The sequence below is a fragment of the Centruroides vittatus genome, unplaced genomic scaffold, assembly GCF_030686945.1.
Source record: "Centruroides vittatus isolate TY-2023 unplaced genomic scaffold, ASM3068694v2 contig_717, whole genome shotgun sequence".
In the NCBI taxonomy this organism is placed as follows: Eukaryota; Metazoa; Arthropoda; class Arachnida; order Scorpiones; family Buthidae; genus Centruroides; species Centruroides vittatus.
The window spans coordinates 5,063,144-5,082,097 of record NW_027122456.1 but is presented as its reverse complement, the minus strand read 5'-3'; the positions used below and the strand labels follow the sequence as shown (position 1 = coordinate 5,082,097).

General features: G+C 33.2%; 1 protein-coding gene across 1 annotated transcript; it reads right to left on the bottom strand.

The window, feature by feature from the left end:
• Nucleotides 1-7,737: 7,737 nt before the first annotated feature.
• On the bottom strand, nt 7,738-12,217 carry LOC136980615 (nanos homolog 3-like). The gene is made up of 2 exons (XM_067276754.1): nt 11,986-12,217; nt 7,738-8,073 (listed from the first exon to the last, which is right to left on the bottom strand). Exons 1-2 carry the CDS (start codon nt 12,110-12,112, stop codon nt 7,742-7,744), a joined length of 459 nt encoding a protein of 152 aa, XP_067132855.1. The 5' UTR covers nt 12,113-12,217; the 3' UTR covers nt 7,738-7,741.
• Between the last annotated feature and the right edge of the window lie 6,737 nt (nt 12,218-18,954).

Sequence of the window (18,954 nt, the reverse complement as noted above, 5' to 3'; positions counted from 1 at the left end):
AAATGAGAAACAAATTCCATCTAATATTGAATATATTATTGCAATCTTCGAGATCAAAAAGCCAGAAACTGAGAATTGAATGTTAAGGGGATTGGAGAAATACAGTCTGCTCGATACGTCTACTTCTTTAAAATATTCGTAGGAAAACTGAAAGGCAGTTAAATTTATATGATGTTATGTTAACAAAATGTCTGAATGTTTTTAAAGAAATTACCAGCTTTCAAATTATATTTAAATAAACAGAAATCTCAAAATATCGTTACATATTTCTCTATGTATTTGACTTCTATTCCTGTCTGAATATTATTTGCTCTATTTTAAGTAAAACATACATCATAAAATTTTCTGATAAACTTACCTCAATCTTATTTCTATACGGAAAACAACTTCCGTCAAATGGTTGTTCATCGCCTAGAAATAATCATTTCATAATTATTATTGTAAACGGAATTACAAATACTAATTTATTCTAATGTATTAACAAAATATAAAATAACAAATTTTCAATTCGTTTTACAAAATCTATAGAATAAAAATTGTAGAAGCGTGTGCTGTCGCTTATACGTCTTAGATGGAAACAATATTCATATATGTAGGATTACATTGAGAAATAAAATCATAAAATTAATTTATATTTGCACAAATCTATTCTATGTTCAAAATGTTGTATACAGAAAATTAAAGCAGATTTAAATATCATTAATGACAGTCAGAAATATTGATTTATTCTTCTTTTTATATTTACTGTGGCCTATACGTATAGTTTCTTATTCGTTGCAATTAAAAAGTTTATCTTGAAGACAATCGAAACTAAATTTCTACGCTAATTTTTGAGAATTAATTGTAAATACCCGCAAGTTGTTCTCCCTTTTTAATTGAAAGAAATCAAGAAAAAATGTAGTTGCAATTCATATCATAATGTGCTATAGGCCTATAATATTTTCATTGATTATTTTAAACCTTTCGTTAAAAAATTACGATTAATACAGTTTTTTAATATACATCATTCACATACCGATAAATAATCCTTTAATTATAAATATATATAAAAATAATTGATTGAACTTACTTAAAGAATTCATTTTTTAATAAAATCTCTTTCGAATAATAAAAGCTTCGAATAATCGCTTTGAAAATAATTGAATAGTTTTTGACAATGGTCAAAATTATATTATTAACATTTATTGTTAATGCGATAATAAAAAAGTTCATAGTTATGCTCAGAACAGCGCGTGCATTGAGCATTACGCTCGAGCTAAAGAGCACATTCATAATTTTCATGCTCTTCAACTTCATATTGTCTTTTTAAAAATTTTGTTTCATTCAATACTTAAGGGTATTCTTTGTGTACCTCTAGCTGTACGTGTTACACATCTATTTACATAATTTTAAGATCGTCTTAAATCAGTGGCGTTCTGTCCTTTAGAAAATACATATTGCGCGATTATTTTCATATTTTAATATACTTTGAGTTAATTAAAATTAATATTTTATTATAACTACATTATGTATCTTATTACAAATTTCTAAACTACATGTGAAAAAAAACGATAAGATTGCTATTTTATATTCGAATATCAGTGGCAGAATGGAAGTGCTGTATTGGCGAATACAAGACAGCTTCCACGGAGAAAATATCTGAATCGTGTAAAGCGGCCATATTATACGCATTTGCGAATGCGCTTTACTGAGCATCAACCTCACTCGGTTTAGCTGGTGAATGCTACACGCCAAAATATCGTATAACGCTTCCAATGATTTGACCCAGGACCGGTTCTGAGCTGTTAGCCGCTAGATATTTGGCCGCCCTCGCCACATTATATGAATCGCGAGTAGATTTATAACTTAACCAATGGCATAGCCAGGGTTTCGTTATAGGGTCCTAGTAGAGGCCAGCCTGACACAAAATTGAATTATTTCAAATTATTGTTCATTAATTAAAATGGAATTTCCATAGGAATCGACAATAACTTAATTAACACACATATAATATGCAACTTCCTTTAATCATACGTTTTCGTACATTAATATCAAACTATAGCAATGCTTTAAACAAAAATTAACCAATCAATTATTATTATTTTTTTACCATTCTTTAATATAGTTCACCGTCTTTAATCTAGATCTAGACTTTCAGTGGGTACACTATACCCAATTAAATTAGCTTCAGCTTTCTGTTTCTTTTTGCAAATCGGCTCAACACTTTTTCAGCTGTAATTTTTTCCTTGACAATGGCATTCTCTATGTTGAGCAGTGACATGTGAGAGAATCGTTCTTGTAGCATTGTGCTTCTAAGCCACGTTTTTATCCGCCTCATAGCAGAAAAACTTCGTTCACACTCGATGGAGCTTACTGGGAGTACTATTGCTGGTTGAAAAAGTTTATATAAATTAAAGTAGCACTTTTTTAAATGTGGTCTCTCAAACTTTCAGCATTCATCTCAACATTTTTAAATTGAATCATGTTCTTCATGACCATCGTTTCAGCTTCCAAGGCTGATGTATTAATTTTTAAGATTTTTTTTTTTATAATTGCTGATGAAATCCTCTCCGTTCTTCATGTCCAATTTAAGAAATGCGTCCACCGCTCGAGCTAACAGTAAATTTTCAAATCGGCGTTTCAGATTTTCTATGATATTATCTACCACTTGATAGTAAATGTTGATCTTCCAGTATCTTCTGGTTGTGAATCAGCTGAAAAATCGAATGTATTGCTTTTGCCCACAGTCGACTCTGTATAAAATTCTTTTTGTTGACGCCTCCTTTTTGAGACTCTAACAGGTACTAGTGAAATCTCGTGCTTTTCAGAAAACTGCTCGATGTCTGTCCAAATTTTGAACTGATTTCTACATGCTTCAAAAGTATCTATAGTACTTGTTATGAGGTCACTAGCCTGACCAAGAGTGCCATTTTGAGTCTGGAAAAATTTACTCACTACATTCACTATAGCGAGAACTGAGTGAAATGTGTGTAAGGAAACGACGAACTCTGGTTTCGTAATAATATTTAGGAATTCAGGCGCTAAATATTATCACTGTGTGCTTGTCACGATTCTCAGTGATTTCTTTTTCCAGTCAATTTAATTGCCTCATAATTTGTCAGTACTGCTTGGCAGTTTTTGTAGCGACAACTCGATCTGGTAGTACTGAGACTTCCCACCAGCCCGTGCCGGTAAGTGGTTAATAGGGTACACTTTATAGCTGCTGGCTTATCTCACAAATGCAAAATATGTTTTGTCTTCAATATAGTAAATATATTTTGTCCTGAATTTTTTTCTCGCCGAATAAAATGTGTACATTTAAATTTCCAAAAAGTGAAATTCAACTTTTTTAATGCCCACAAGAAATTAATCAAATATGGAAAAATATACACAACATACGAGGGTAATCCCAAAAGTAAGATCTCCTATTTTTTAAAATAATACAAAGAAATGTTTATTTTCAATAATGTTTATATCATTTTAAAGCTTGAACATTTATCTATTTTTCTACATAATCGCCATTTCGGCCAATGCATTTTTGTAGGCTGTGTGGCAATTTTTGTATTCCCATGTCCAGAGCCGTAACTAGGGTATGGCCAAGGTGGCCCCCGCCATAGGCGCCGATTTAATAAAGGCGCCAACGAGAAGGTTTCGGAATAATATGGATTCGAAATTAATAACACAAAAAAACTTCTATATTTATATTTATATAGTATTTATGATCTGTAATTTCTACGAACATATATTTCAAAAATAAACCGCCATTTTTATTTTTATTTAATAACAAAAATTAAAAAGGCGCCATTTTTATTCTTGGCCATAGGCGTCCAAAATCCTAGTTACGACACTGCCCATGTCATACCAGCTCGCCGCCATGTCACGGGACTCATCTTGCGCACACCTTCCGATATTGCAACTTTTCTTTTAAAATCCTATGAATTATGCTTCGGGGAAACTTCAAGAACCAAAATACAGAGATCATCCAGTGTGATTCGCCGATCTTCACGCATGGTTTGCTCGACCTTCTCGACTGTCTTGTCGGAAATTGACGGTCTCCCGCTTCTTTCTTCGTTGTGAATTTCAGTACGATCAGCTGCAAACTCCCTACACCACTCGAGGACGTTTTTGACATCTATGCATGACTCGCCATACACTTCCGTCAATAGGCAATGAATTTCAATCGGTTTAACACGACACGGCGGCAAGCCGGTACGACATGCGCATACAAAAATTGCCACAGCGCATACAAAAATGCATCGACCAAAATGGCGATAATGTAGAAAAATAGATAAATGTTTAAGATTGCTATTGTATATTCGAATATCAGTGGCGGAATGGAAGCGCTTACGAGACAATTTCCACGGCGAAAATAACTGAATGGTGTAATGCAGCCAGAGGGCACTTGCCCATGCGCTTTACAGAGTACCAACCTCAGTCGGTTTAGCCGGTGGAAGCTACATACGTGTAACGCTTCCAACGATTCTATCCCTTAGCCACTGGGCAGGGAGCTATCTGACTAAGTGAATTGTTTAAGATTTAAAAAGTAAAGAATATTCAATGTTATTTTTATGTACGTTTTTTTTTGCAAAGTTGTATTTGATTATAATTTTCTTTTAATTTTACTGTAATTATATTGACAGATTTTCAGACATAAAATCTTTAGAATTTTTATCACTTTTAGATGTTAATAATTTTAATATTATGAAAAACAATTTATCCAAGCATGTTTTAATTCTTTAAATTAAGTAAATTTAAAGAATTAAATTCCCATAAATTAAATTTTATGGGAAATTTTTTGATTTATCTAAATTACGTAGTGAATCGCAATATTTATATTCGTATCCGGACTATATTGACAAGTAACTCTTAGACATAAAACATATTATAATTAATGACGATCCGAACAAAGACGTACTAAAAGAATTATACGATTTAATATCATGAATTTTTACGGTACCATCTACCGGTGGGTCTGCTGAGCGCAGTTTTTTGACCACGGAGCGAATTCATACATTGGCCAGGAACATGCGGTCGGAGAAAAAATTGTGGTCGCTAGCGTTGCTTTCGATAGAAAAAGTGCTTTTAAATACGTTGACGGAATCGACGACCGGCGACTTTTATGATAAAGTAATTAACGACTTTGCGGAAAAAAGCCGAATAGAATTAGTTTATAAAAAAAACTAAAAAAACAAAAATTAAATACAGAACAAGGGGTGTACTATAGATTACTCCCTATAGAATTTCAGGACTTTGATTATATATTTGAACTCAGGGGACCGAAACGAGTTCAACGGTACCCTATTTTTGGACCGGAGACGAAAAATAAAAAAGTTATCATACTTTTTCACTTACCATACTTTTTTAATGCTCTCATGCAGACGGCACCGTAGTTGCTAGTATTGCCATCTTGCGGTAAAGTCTGCAAACCATGACGTCGGACTACGGTCATCTTCCGGAGGGTAAACACGCGATACGAGAGCGGAGAGAGCGACGCGACTTCCGATCATTGCGTGATCGCGAACATGGCGGCCGTTCCCACTGTTCGTGCTCCCGACTGACCTCTCGTATGGGAGCCACCACACGCCGCCATGTGCTAAACTAGTGATCGATTCACGGTAGTTCTTGAACAAAGTAAAAAAAGGGGGAAAACGTCTACTAAAGGCAATTTTAACGGCAAGCACGCGACTCCCGATCGCGATAGCGAGGCCACTTAGCGGAGAGCGACGCGACTCCCTATCATCGCGCGATCGCCGGGAAAAAGTATAACTTTTTTATTTTTCGTCTCCGGTCCAAAAATAGGGTACCGTTGAACTCGTTTCGATCCCTTGAGTTCAAATATATAATCAAAGTCCTGAAATTCCATAGGGAGTAATCTATAGTACACCCAGAACAAGTTTTTCTATCATTGTTCGTATCATATCAATTTGTATTATGTATGTATTATTTGTATTTTAAAACTAAAATACATAAATTGTTTATTTTTGTCATTTCCAGCATTTGTTTAAAACTTTTACGGAAATGTGAGGTTCCGGACAGGTCCAAACCGTCACGAAAGACGCGAAAAAACGGTTAATTTAGAGAAAAATGTATTAGTTTAAAAAAACATAGGTAAAAGTCGTTTGTAGTCGGACACCCATTATTTATATCAAACTGCCAGGCAGAAACCAAAAATCGTGGAAGGAAGTCGTTCTATGATCGGTGGAAGATTGAATTCATCTTCGATTTTGACTTTTCTCACTCTCCAGGTAAGAGTCTCGTTACGTTTAGTAACGAGGGACCAACCACTCGGAAAGCGTGATTGACGGAGAACGACCAATCAAAACGGATGAAAGAAAGAACGGAGATTGATATAATCTCCGACAATCGAGGACACTTCGCACTCGGTTAACGTTCCCAATAACCAAAACGCCGTGTGTCAACGCGGAAAAAAAAAAAAAAAAACAATTTCTCGTCTATTGTGCCAACCTGTAACCCGTGCCACTTCGGACTTAGACCGTGTCCCGACGCCAACGGACGAAGTCTCCCTGTGCCTTACAGACTTGTCAAAGCCACTGTCCCGGGGCCACCTTTTGATAGACCATCGAAGAATCACATCGACGTCCAGGATGTCCGTACGACTGATTGTCCTAAAGCAAACTATTTTGTACATAGTATATATTTATTTTATGTTAAAATAAACAGTTTTTGTCAGCTACTTGTCGTCTTTGTCTGTACAGCCACCACCCATGTACGAATGGACCCTAGACCATTACTGACGCGCAATTAACTGATTACCCCTGGAAGTCGGCTTCTCACAGGAACACAGCTTCCCTATCATCAAATGTCACGGCACGCTACTGCTGTATTTCATGCCTAAAATGGATATGTAGGAAAAATGGAAATAGCATCTTTCCCGCATATACATTAAAATCTAATTTGAATAACAACGTCATCGATGTGGTGACGTCTAATGACGCGTGCGAATCTCGCCGCCACAATTGAATCGGTAGTCCTGTCGTTGATTGGTTGGCCATCGACTTTCTTTAACACAGGAAGGAAGTTGATCATCAGTGGCCGGCCCTGCCAAGTAAAGAGTTATCGTACGACAACCGGAGTAAATAGGGCGTTAAAATTTTGTTCGTAACGTTCTGTTGTATGTATTCAATATAAATAGTAAATCATTCCTTCCATGGCTTTTTTCCGTAGTCCAAATAAAATAAACATTAAAACCTGTGTAATCGGAATCGCACGGTAACGAATGTTTTTTCTGGCCGATTTGGGCAGGTGAAACCTGTCCAAATCGGAACCTGAGTGAACTAAGTAATTTAGAAAAACATTTTAACTTTAACGTAACCAGAAAAAATATAACTTATAAAATCCTGGAATAGATAATTAATTACTGCACAATTCAAAATTCCTATTACACATATTCTGTCTTTATACATATTCTGCACTTTATGCGCTGAGTTTACGGATGCTGAAAATTTGACGTGCTTCTGTCAAAGAATTTATAATTTTAAATTCATCATATTTGCAATTATATCTGTTTTATGTTATAAAATACAGAACCAAAAATATTTAGAACAAACTCTTCGATTTCAGTGTAAGACTACGATTGTACAATACCGACAAAGCTCTAAATTTAAAATTTTAAAACATTTATTGAATTTTTAATGTATTTTACATAATATTTTATTTGAGAAATAAATAAAATCATAATAATCACAATAAACGACTATAAGTAACATGTTAGATTATTTTTTAATATCTGATTTTTTAAAAATTATTTTGTTTTCTTCATATTGCCAGTAGAAGATCTCAAAGTCTTCAGGGATAAAACAAAAGGTATTTGACTTTGTAATTTATTCTTGGGACAGTATCTTATGGTGTGAGCGTCATCCCCACCTTCATTGTTACAAATAGGGCAAGTATAAGCTCTTAAAACTGGACAGTTTACTTTGCCACGTTCATTCTTTAGAGTATGACTTTTATAAAAACGAGGAAGTTCTCCGTTGTTTTTGCAAAATCTGCATTCAGAAGCATCTTTTTTCTTCTCCTTATTTCTTTCGGGACAATATTTCCTATCTTTGCCATTGGAAGAAAAATCTCCATTATCTGAAATTTAAAATAATAACCATAATAAATAGATATTAAGATTTAAAAATTTTAATCATTAAATAATAAAATTAAATTTAATAGCTATTTTCATTGGCGATTCAAACAGTTCCACCAATCGCGTTTTTCTTATTGCCAGTTTCGTGTAAAAATGCAGCTATCGAATGAGTCGATTGGGACATTAATCAGAGCTGTAAGACCATGCCCATCAGCGCCGGATAAAGGGGCGGGCAAGCCGGGCGAATGCCCGGGGCGCCAAATTTTGAGGGGCGCCGATATAAAAATAAAATATTTTTTTACATTTATTATTTTTTTAGATTTTATAAATTAAAATTGATCATTTTTCATGAGACATCGAGTTTATTAGCAAGCAATAAATTGTTTTTTCTTTAATAATACCAAATAAAGGTCACAACGCTAATTATTTTATTATTGTCAACAGATATAAATAATATTACAAATTATTCAAAGAAAACTATTTGTATAGTCAGAATTCATAATAACTCAAAAAAAAAAAAAAGATTAATAGACAAAAACAAAAATTTACTAATTAAAATAATGAAACCTAAGAATTTTTATGGCTTTTATCACACAACATTGATGCAGACAAATGCTTTTTAATCTCTAAAAAGTTTATTTTTATTTATTTTGAAAAGATAATTTGTAATCAGTATCACGTATCACAACAATCTACTCAAAAAATGGACGAGATCAAATTTATAAATTACAAATATCAACAAAATTATGAATAATCAAAGTGATACTGGCGCCTGTCATACGCCTTAATGGTTAAATAACTTTGTCTTTCTGTAAACTTTGCATTAACAATACTTGCCGTGCTTTAAATAAATAAATTTTTTACACAGTTCTTTATTGTGTAATTTTGATTTTTTGCCTTTTTTTACTTTTTTTTTAATTTGCAGTAAATTTGTATATTCTTGTATGAAAGGGCGCCAAATTTTGTTTTGCTCGGGGCGCTCAAAACCCTAGAACCGGACCTGATGCCCATAGGAGTAAAACAAGTCAAAGGAACCGATGGCTACATGTGACCCTTCGCGAGATATAGCCTATCGAAATCAGCCCATTTGGAATTTTAAAAGCCCTCAAAATTGGAGTAAAATTTAAAAGTATTTCATATTTAAAATATTATTAAAATTATTTAATTATTTGTATAATTATATATATAATAAAGATTTAAAATTTAAAAGTAACTATTGTTATAATTGCCTTACAGTCCTTCTAATTAATTTTTAATTGTCTACATCAGGGGTGGCCAACAAGTCGATCGCGATCGACCGGGTCGATCGCCAAGCCAATTTTGGTCGATCGCTAGCGGTCTTGACTTAATGTATTATATTTGTAACCGAACGCAACTGTATGCATGCAGTTATGACTCGACTCATAAGCAGTGAGTGCACTTCGTACTGAAACACTGTATAAACATAGTATGTATTTCACACTTTCCCCTCCCCACTTAGACTATGCCTATGACAACAAGTCGATCGCGACACATTTTTACGATAAAAAGTAGATCTTATGTGCACAAAAGTTGGCCACCCCTGGTCTACATGGTTACTACAGGCGATATAATAAAGAAATTTTGTTTTTTCTGAATTTATTCTCATCCTTGTGTCAATATTTAAACACCAATGTAGAGTTTTTTTTTTTTTTTTTTTTTTTTTTTTCTCTTTCCGCCCTGTGGGCACTAAGAGGGCCTCTTTTAGTAGGCCCATTATGGGTTCGGCCAGGCCCACAATGGGGCGACCGGGTGGTGAGGGACGGGGCCCGACATATCCGAACGGACCATCCCCCGAAAAATTCCTGGGGATTTCTCGACCCGTTCGGATTCGATCCCGGGTCCCCCAGAGCGGTAGGCTGCCACCTTTACCGCTCGGCCATCCGGCCGTCTAATGTAGAGTCCTAGTAACGAGCAATGTCCATGCAGACAATTAAAAATAAACTTAATATTAAATTTAAAAAGTAATTCAGAGCTTAAATCTTACTGAGTTTTACGTTTTGAGTTGTATAATTTTAGTCATATAATCACGCTATAAATAGGCCTGAAAAAGGCCTAAAATAGCCTAAATATTTTAATTAAATTATTAAAATCAGGGCCGTGTTCGGTAACTCAGAACATGAAGTCAGAATTCTGCGCGGCTTAGTGGACGGAGCTAAGAATATTCTGAGCATCGTTAAATTATTATTCTTTGTCAGCCAGCTAGGAAAAATAGTGGACGAAGTTAAAATTATGATTGCAACAGTTGTTAAAATAATAACTTTTTTATCCTCAAAAATGAACTTATTAATACGGTACGAGCACTATTGCAGTCTTAAGCGTAACATTTTTGAAACCAAAACCAGAAAAACGAAGAAGAAGAAAATGTTTGAGTATCTACATATTTTTTAATGTATAAAAATCATCAGCCATTTTTTAAAAAATAAATTAACAGAATGTTTATCCATTTCAGTGGCGTAGTGTAGTGGGGGCGGCAGGGGCGGCACTTTAAGAAGGCGGCAAATTTCACAATAGATAACAATAATACCTAAATAAAGGAGCGGCGAAATTTTCCTCCGCCCCGGGCGGCTGATACCCACGCTATGCCACTGATCCATTTCTAACCTATTTTATATATTTTACAAGTTTCAATGTATAAGACTAGTTTCAATTGTTCATTGAAAACAGATAGACAGATGCCTTAATTTTGTCTTCTCTTTCCAAGCTATAATAGAAAAAACTTGGAAGTCCAACCAATACTTTCATCAAAATACAGTCGCCCCTCGTTATATAGCGCTTGTCGTGAGACAGAAAAAGCGCGATATAACAACAGAGTACTAAAAATTTTGGCCTTATACTAAAACATACTATATACGGATAATACGCGCTATGAAATCTCTATCCTCTATTCTTTCATCAGCCAGCGTTTCTGATATAAAATAAGCTTAGTTTTGCAATACGAATTTTATTCGTGGTTATATCGTATTAATTGACGTTTACATAAACATCGATACCACGAACGCCCATTTAGTACTGTTGTTTCTTTAACAATGATATTTAAAAGACAAATACTGTGATATAAAAACAAAATATCGGTTGCGATTTTATTATATAGTACTATATTTACTATATTTCACAAATGGCTTATTAAAAATTTGTGTAATTTATATCTTCAATAAAAATTATAAATACAGTAATTAAAAATTTAAAAAATAAATATTGAACATATAATAAATATGTCTTTTAAGGAATATATAACAAATCACACGTCTTTTGAGGAATTTTACATGACTTAATTTCCGAAGCTATTATCTATGCAATGCGATTAGGCATAACTAATTTGACACTTGATTATTTCGTAAAACCATTCTTCTACTTTCACTCTTTATAAATACAGATCTACAATCGACCAGCCAATAAATCATAAATTTAAATTATTAATTTCATTTTATAAATTTTTAAAAAATAATGCACGCTTTTTCATATGGAATATATTGTGTATTTTCTGGTGAGCATTGCGCGTGGGTTTACTTTCGTGGATAGTATTTCTGTGTCCTAGATGACGCTGTCCGCGGTCGCATATCAAAATCAGGAATTTTATAGGGGTGTCAGTCCCAGATAGGTCTCGTCCCTCCCACCCGGCCACCCCCATTGTGGGCATGGCCGAAGATGGAAAAACCCTTAGTACACAGAGAAAAATTAAAAAAATGAAAAATAAACAAATTCTATAAAATTATAATTGACTCAATCATATCAAAATTAGAGATTTTACAAAATTACTAACTTTTTCTGAATTATTTCCATCATAAATTCAATTTTTATGCTAAAAAATAAAATTTTTGAAGAAAGGTCTTTACTTAAAACATGATTTTTATACTGTTTCAACAATAATATAAATTGTGTAATTATTGTCTTACCGGGTATATTGTTCGCAGTATCAGCTAAAAGATTAGGTGTTGAAAAGAGTCTGACAATTTCATCTGCTAAAGACGAATTGAATGGATAAAGAGAAGTTGCGTTGATTGAATTTGTCCAATTTGTCATATTAGAATGAAAAATAATAAAACTACTTTTCCTAAGACACCGTACTTCTATCGATTTTACATAAAATAAAAGAAACAATCTGTTAATTGTTTTAAAATACGTCGAAGGTAGCATAGGACGTTTTAAGATATCCCATTGGATAGAATTGCATTATGACGTTTTACAACACTTAAATTTTACAAATATGATATTTTTGATATTTTTAAAAATATTTTGAAAAATTAATTTTCAAGTTAACAATATATTTTTGTTGGTGGATGAAAGCTTTTTTTTTTTTTACTGTTAAATGTCATCATTTCATTATGCAAATTTATTAATTAACAAGTTTAAACTAGTCGTGGGAATATGAACTTTAAAACATTCTCACGCTTTGCTTATGACGTCAGGTATTTATGATGTAATATATCAGGCATGGGCAAATGCGGCTCTTTTTGAGTTACAAGCGGCTCTTGATGAAAGTGTTAATTTCTGCTTATTATTATTATTTTTACCATTTTATTTTTATAAATTTGTGAAAATATGTTTATTAAAAAATTCAATATTTATTTTATATTATATTTATATTATATAATAAAATCGCGCGCCAAGACAGTACAGAAGTGCGGCTCCCATGCATTTTGCAAAACCTACATTTCGGTTCCCACTGAACTCTTGCTTACCCACCTCTGTAATATGTCTATTAGGGGAAGGTCAGGTAGTATGGGACAGTGGCTACTACGGGACCAGGGCCGGGTCATCGCATAGACAAATGAGACAAATGTCTAGGGCCCGGTTTTTTTGAAGTGCCCGGTCAAACTGTCTATTTTGAAAAGATTTATAAATAAGATTATTTAAAAATTCAGAAAAGTAAACTAAATTTTATTCATATTTATATACTTACTTTTTTCAAATTATCTTTTTCATTATTCAATTTACATTTCATGGGTAAAATATTATTTTATTTAAATATTAACCAAAAAGGTTAAATTAAAGTTGACAAGAATTATATTCTGACGGAATGTTTTTGTTTTACCAGACAATATGAGTAAAATACGGCAGAAAAAAGGAAAGAAAGAAGAAAAAGAAAGAATCTATGCAGCTAAGAGAAAACTGCTGGGAAGAAATCGTCTAAACAGAGAGAGAGAAAGAAAACAGTAAATAGGCCTAAATTAGTTTAAGAAAGAAAGACGACCAAGAGAATCACTGCATAATCTGTGGTGAAACTTTTGAAGAAGACTGGATTCAGTGTAGGATTTCTGAAAGTTGGGCTCACAAAAATTGCGCTGATCTTGAAGGAAATAAATATTTTTATGAATGTGATGTTTGTATTACCAAATAATAATACTGTAATAATAAACACAAAATGCATTTGTCATTAAAACGATATGTTAAATTTTCAGATTGATAATTTTTAAATTTTTCTCATTTATTTCACTTTTTTACCAGTGGCGTGCCGTGACATTTGATGATAGGGAAGCTGTGTTCCTGTGAGAAGCCGACTTCCAGGGGTAATCAGTTAATTGCGCGTCAGTAATGGTCTAGGGTCCATTCGTACATGGGTGGTGGCTGTACAGACAAAGACGACAAGTAGCTGACAAAAACTGTTTATTTTAACATAAAATAAATATATACTATGTACAAAATAGTTTGCTTTAGGACAATCAGTCGTACGGACATCCTGGACGTCGATGTGATTCTTCGATGGTCTATCAAAAGGTGGCCCCGGGACAGTGGCTTTGACAAGTCTGTAAGGCACGGGGAGACTTCGTCCGTTGGCGTCGGGACACGGTCTAAGTCCGAAGTGGCACGGGTTACAGGTTGGCACAATAGACGAGAAATTGTTTTTTTTTTTTTTTTTTCCGCGTTGACACACGGCGTTTTGGTTATTCGGAACGTTAACCGAGTGCGAAGTGTCCTCGATTGTCGGAGATTATATCAATCTCCGTTCTTTCTTTCATCCGTTTTGATTGGTCGTTCTCCGTCAATCACGCTTTCCGAGTGGTTGGTCCCTCGTTACTAAACGTAACGAGACTCTTACCTGGAGAGTGAGAAAAGTCAAAATCGAAGATGAATTCAATCTTCCACCGATCATAGAACGACTTCCATCCACGATTTTTGGTTTCTGCCTGGCAGTTTGATATAAATAATGGGTGTCCGACTACAAACGACTTTTACCTATGTTTTTTTAAACTAATACATTTTTCTCTAAATTAACCGTTTTTTCGCGTCTTTCGTGACGGTTTGGACCTGTCCGGAACCTCACATTTCCATAAAAGTTTTAAACAAATACTGGAAATGACAAAAATAAACAATTTATGTATTTTAGTTCTAAAATACAAATAATACATACATAATACAAATTGATATGATACGAACAATGATAGAAAAACTTTTTTAAAAATTTTTTATAAACTAATTCTATTCGGCGATTTTTTCCGCAAAGTCGTTAATTACTTTATCATAAAAGTCGCCGGTCGTCGACTCCGTCAACGTATTTAAAAGCACTTTTTCTATCGAAAGCAACGCTAGCGACCACAATTTTTCCTCCGACCGCATGTTCCTGGCCAATGTATGAATTCGCTCCGTGGTCAAAAAACTGCGCTCAACAGACCGTAGATGGTACCGTAAAAATTAACGATATTAAATCATATAATTCTTTTAGTACGTCTTTGTTCGGATCGACATTAATTGTAATATTTTATGTCTAAGAGTTACTTGTCAATATAGTCCGGACACGATTATAAATATTGCGATTCACTACGTAATTTAGATAAATAAAAAAATTTCCCATAAAATTTACTTAATTTAAAGAATTAAAACACGCTTGGAAAAATTGTTAATAATTTTAATATTATGAAAAACATCTAACAGTGATAAAAATTCTAAAGATTTTATGTCTGAAAATCTGTCAATATAATTATAATTTTCTTTTAATTATACTGTAATTAAATATAATTTTGCAAAAAAAAACGTACATAAAAATAACATTGAATACTCTTTACTTTTTAAATCTTAAACAATTCACTTAATCAGATAACTCCCTGCCAGTAGCTAAGGGATAGAATCGTTGGAAGTGTTACACGTATGTAGCTTCCACCAGATAAACCGGCTGAGGTTGGTGCTCTATAAAGCGCATGCGCCAATGCCCTCTGGCTGCTTTACACCATTCAGTTATTCTCGCGGTGAAAGCTGTCTCGGAAGCGCTTCCATTCCGCCACTGACATTCGAATATACAATAGCAATCTTATCGTTTTTTTCACATGTAGTATAGAATTTTTTAATTAGTTACATAATGCAGTTATAATAAAATATTAATTTTAATTAATTCAAAGTATTGTATATTTAATACATAATTAATTCAAAGTATTATACAGTAGAGCGTCGAAAATTGGCGTCAATTGGGGACTGGGGTTGTTCCAATTAGTCATTTGTTCCAATTTCCGACTTTGTACGAAAAATATATTAACCTGTCTGATGTCCAAATTTTTCTCCGTTGCGTATCGCTTCCTGTTGAATTTTTCTCCGTCGCGTGTCGCTTCGCGTTGAATTTTCGTCGATTTTAAGCCTAACGAAATTTTTATAATAATCATCGAGGCTATCGTATCGTTAAAAATTATTTCTTTATTTTGTACAAACAAAATAAATATATTGAAAAATATAAAAAACATGAAAATTATACTTTAGAAGTAAATTTAGTATCAAAAACATTCGATTCAGCACGACACAGTCCGACTGAAAATCGTTCCACTTTCCGGCCATTCCACTTATCGACGCTCTACTGTAATTCTAAATTTTCATATTCTAACGTACTTTGAACGTTAAAATATGAAAATTTATACTTTAGAAAATACAAGGGAAGGTCATTGGAAGGTGGATGCGGCGCTTCCACCGCTTCCAATGACGGCACGCCACTGTTTCTTACCATGTGTTAACTTAGTTTTACGATCTGTAATTTGTACTTTTATAAATTTCTCAATAATAGCTTTGCCTAATAATAAAAAGTTCTTTGTGAAACCAAAAGTAATTCTCTTCTTGCAGATTTTTCTCATGTCCCAAACAACCCTCTAAAATTAAACTTAAAATATCTAATGACTGTAAAAAGTGTAAAAGAAATGAATAATATTTTTATCGTAGAAAAATGATTTTAACAGGTGCTTTTATAAGACAATGAAATTTTGTAAGGAATGTAATCTGGACGAATTGAGCTATAAAATTTTTTTATAATATAGGTGTCCCATACTACCCGACCTTCCCCTACGTCAAATTGTTACAATTCAGTGATTTTTACTTTTCCAGCTCTATTATATATAACAGAGGGGAAAGTATGACGATCTGTAAAAAATTGAACCCCCCCCGAGATTTTTACATTTTTGGACTTAGGAGACCTTGAAACGTCGAGAAATGAAAAAAAAAAAAAAAAAACTAAAGTTTTTTCGGTATGTATGGATGTTAGTGTATGCCGGTCACGATTTTGTTCACCCTGTTTGAAACATAATAACTCCTGTGTTTTTTGTCGAAAATTTTTGAAATTTTGCAAAGAAGTTTGTGTATTAGGTGGATTGATACTAATAAATTTTGTTGATTAAACGTCGACGGGATGAGGTGATAAAGGAGGTCGTGTGTATGTCCATTAGGGTCGGAGTTAATGACGATTTTACTCGTTATTAGCATTTACAATTTTCTTATAAAACTCATCCTTGCCCTTAAAACTAAGCATAATGCCATTTTATAATAGTTAAAAATGTACAGTTTTTAATAAAATATAACAGATGGTTGCTGGGAAAGTTAAACAACTAGTTGATGGATTTTTATATTTTTAATTTGTGTACCAAGATGGTCTTTAAGCTTGATTTCCGGGATTCTTGTGTTAGAATGCTCAAGATAACAAACTTAAAGTTAATCAAAGATTTTTCAGAAAATGAAACAAATTTCCGGAATTGCCATAATATATAATTAAATGAAATAAGATAAATTACAAAATAACTAAAATATATCAAATAAATCTAAGATCACTGCATCTCGATACGTCACACTGCAAGTTCACATTACAAGTTAAAACTTCAAGTTGTTGGACCAGCAAAGCAGCTTTGGATATGTTTTGCGTGCTATTATAATAAAATTTAATTATTTTATGATTGTTATTTATTTAACCACTTAATAAAACTTAATAAATTTGTTTATTAGTCCAAAAACCCCTTTTAGGTGGTTAGATAAATAACTGCAATACCAGCTAATATTGCTAAATTTATCTATTTTATGATTCTTATTCTTTTTTTACGATGTCAAAAACTAAAATAACCAGGAAATCCATTATGTAGAAATATTTTGAAGTTGAGATTATTTACTGTTGAAAACTAAATACAAAAGGTTTCAAAAATTTTTGTTGGATGATTGTGCCGAAAATGGACATACCTTTAATAAGGTTTTTGTATTTAGTCTTCAACATTGTAAATTCATTTCGTCTTGGATTGTTTTAATACTTACATTATTACAAATGAGAATGAGATCATGGTTTGCATTTTGTAATTTATATAGTGCTGTCCTTAACTCTTCCAAGGCCAGATGATGGAGGCTCTATGTTGGGCTTCATCTGTCTTATCCTATTGCTTCTATTATGGGCCTGGCAAGATTTACAATATGCAAGGAATAAAGCCCTCCTGTCTGTTAGTCCCCATAAGGAACTAACAGGGCAGAAAAGTTAAAATGAAAAATATTACTTATGATCATATATTTTCCAAAGAATACATTTGCATGACTGGAAGGGTTGAAATGTAATACAAGACTTCTATACAGTCTATGCACAAGACAAAAATCAGAAATGCTTCTGCAACATACACACATAATTAATGGACACATAACATGCAACTGTATACACAATTAATGGATGCCCCCGTGGTAGGGGCGTCCATTAATTGTGGATACAGTTTAAGTGAAAGAGGGTTCAAGGTATTGTGTAAATGGACTTTCTTTAGTAGTATTGGGGCATACATATTTATACTTACAAGTCAACTTCCTTGTTGTGGGAATAAACTATCAGTTATAAACTAATTGTAAAATTTTTTAAATTCATTTTTTAATGCCAAGGATCCATGAACTATTATACACTTAAAAGGGAGGTGGTTTGCCAAAAGAACAAAACCAGTAATTAATGGATGGCTTCTAGGGCCGGTTTACTTGTCTTTGTTTCCAGGAACTCAAGTTTAAGTCCCAATTTCCCGGTAATGAATCAGAAAAATAGGCGCTAACAGTTATGTTTTACATGGGGTTTGTGTGTTAGCAGGGCCAATGAGAAGAGAGCTAGGATCTCAGGCCCAGATCAAACTTAGTAGGAACCACTACGGGCCACCATTATAAATTAATGTTACTTTAATTGGCAAAAATGAAATCGTTAAAGCTGCTCTTTATTAATAAAGAAACATTCTGTATTTCATTTGTTCAAAAAAAGAGGAAAATCTGCTGTAGGGATCTGAATTCATGTTGAGTTGGGTAAGAAATTTTCATGGATGGATTAACCTGCATATATCAAGCTCTTTTCTACACCATGTGATTGCCTCCACTTTTGTCTCACAAAGTCTACAATGGGTTTAGAAAAATGATCTCTTACAATTCACAGGATAGAGAGTAAAAAACAAACATTACTAACAGTAGTTAGTACGATTCTATTTTTAATTCTCTGAGATTTTATATTTATGAACTGTGAAAGACCAACTCCTCCTATCTCTTGGCAAGAAATTAGTTTCTAGTCTCAAAAATATCCACCATCAGTCCATTTGATCAACATTTTATATTTTTTATATTGTTCATTTTCATTAATATTTTAATATTGTATTGATAATAAATTATACATAATGATATAATTAAAA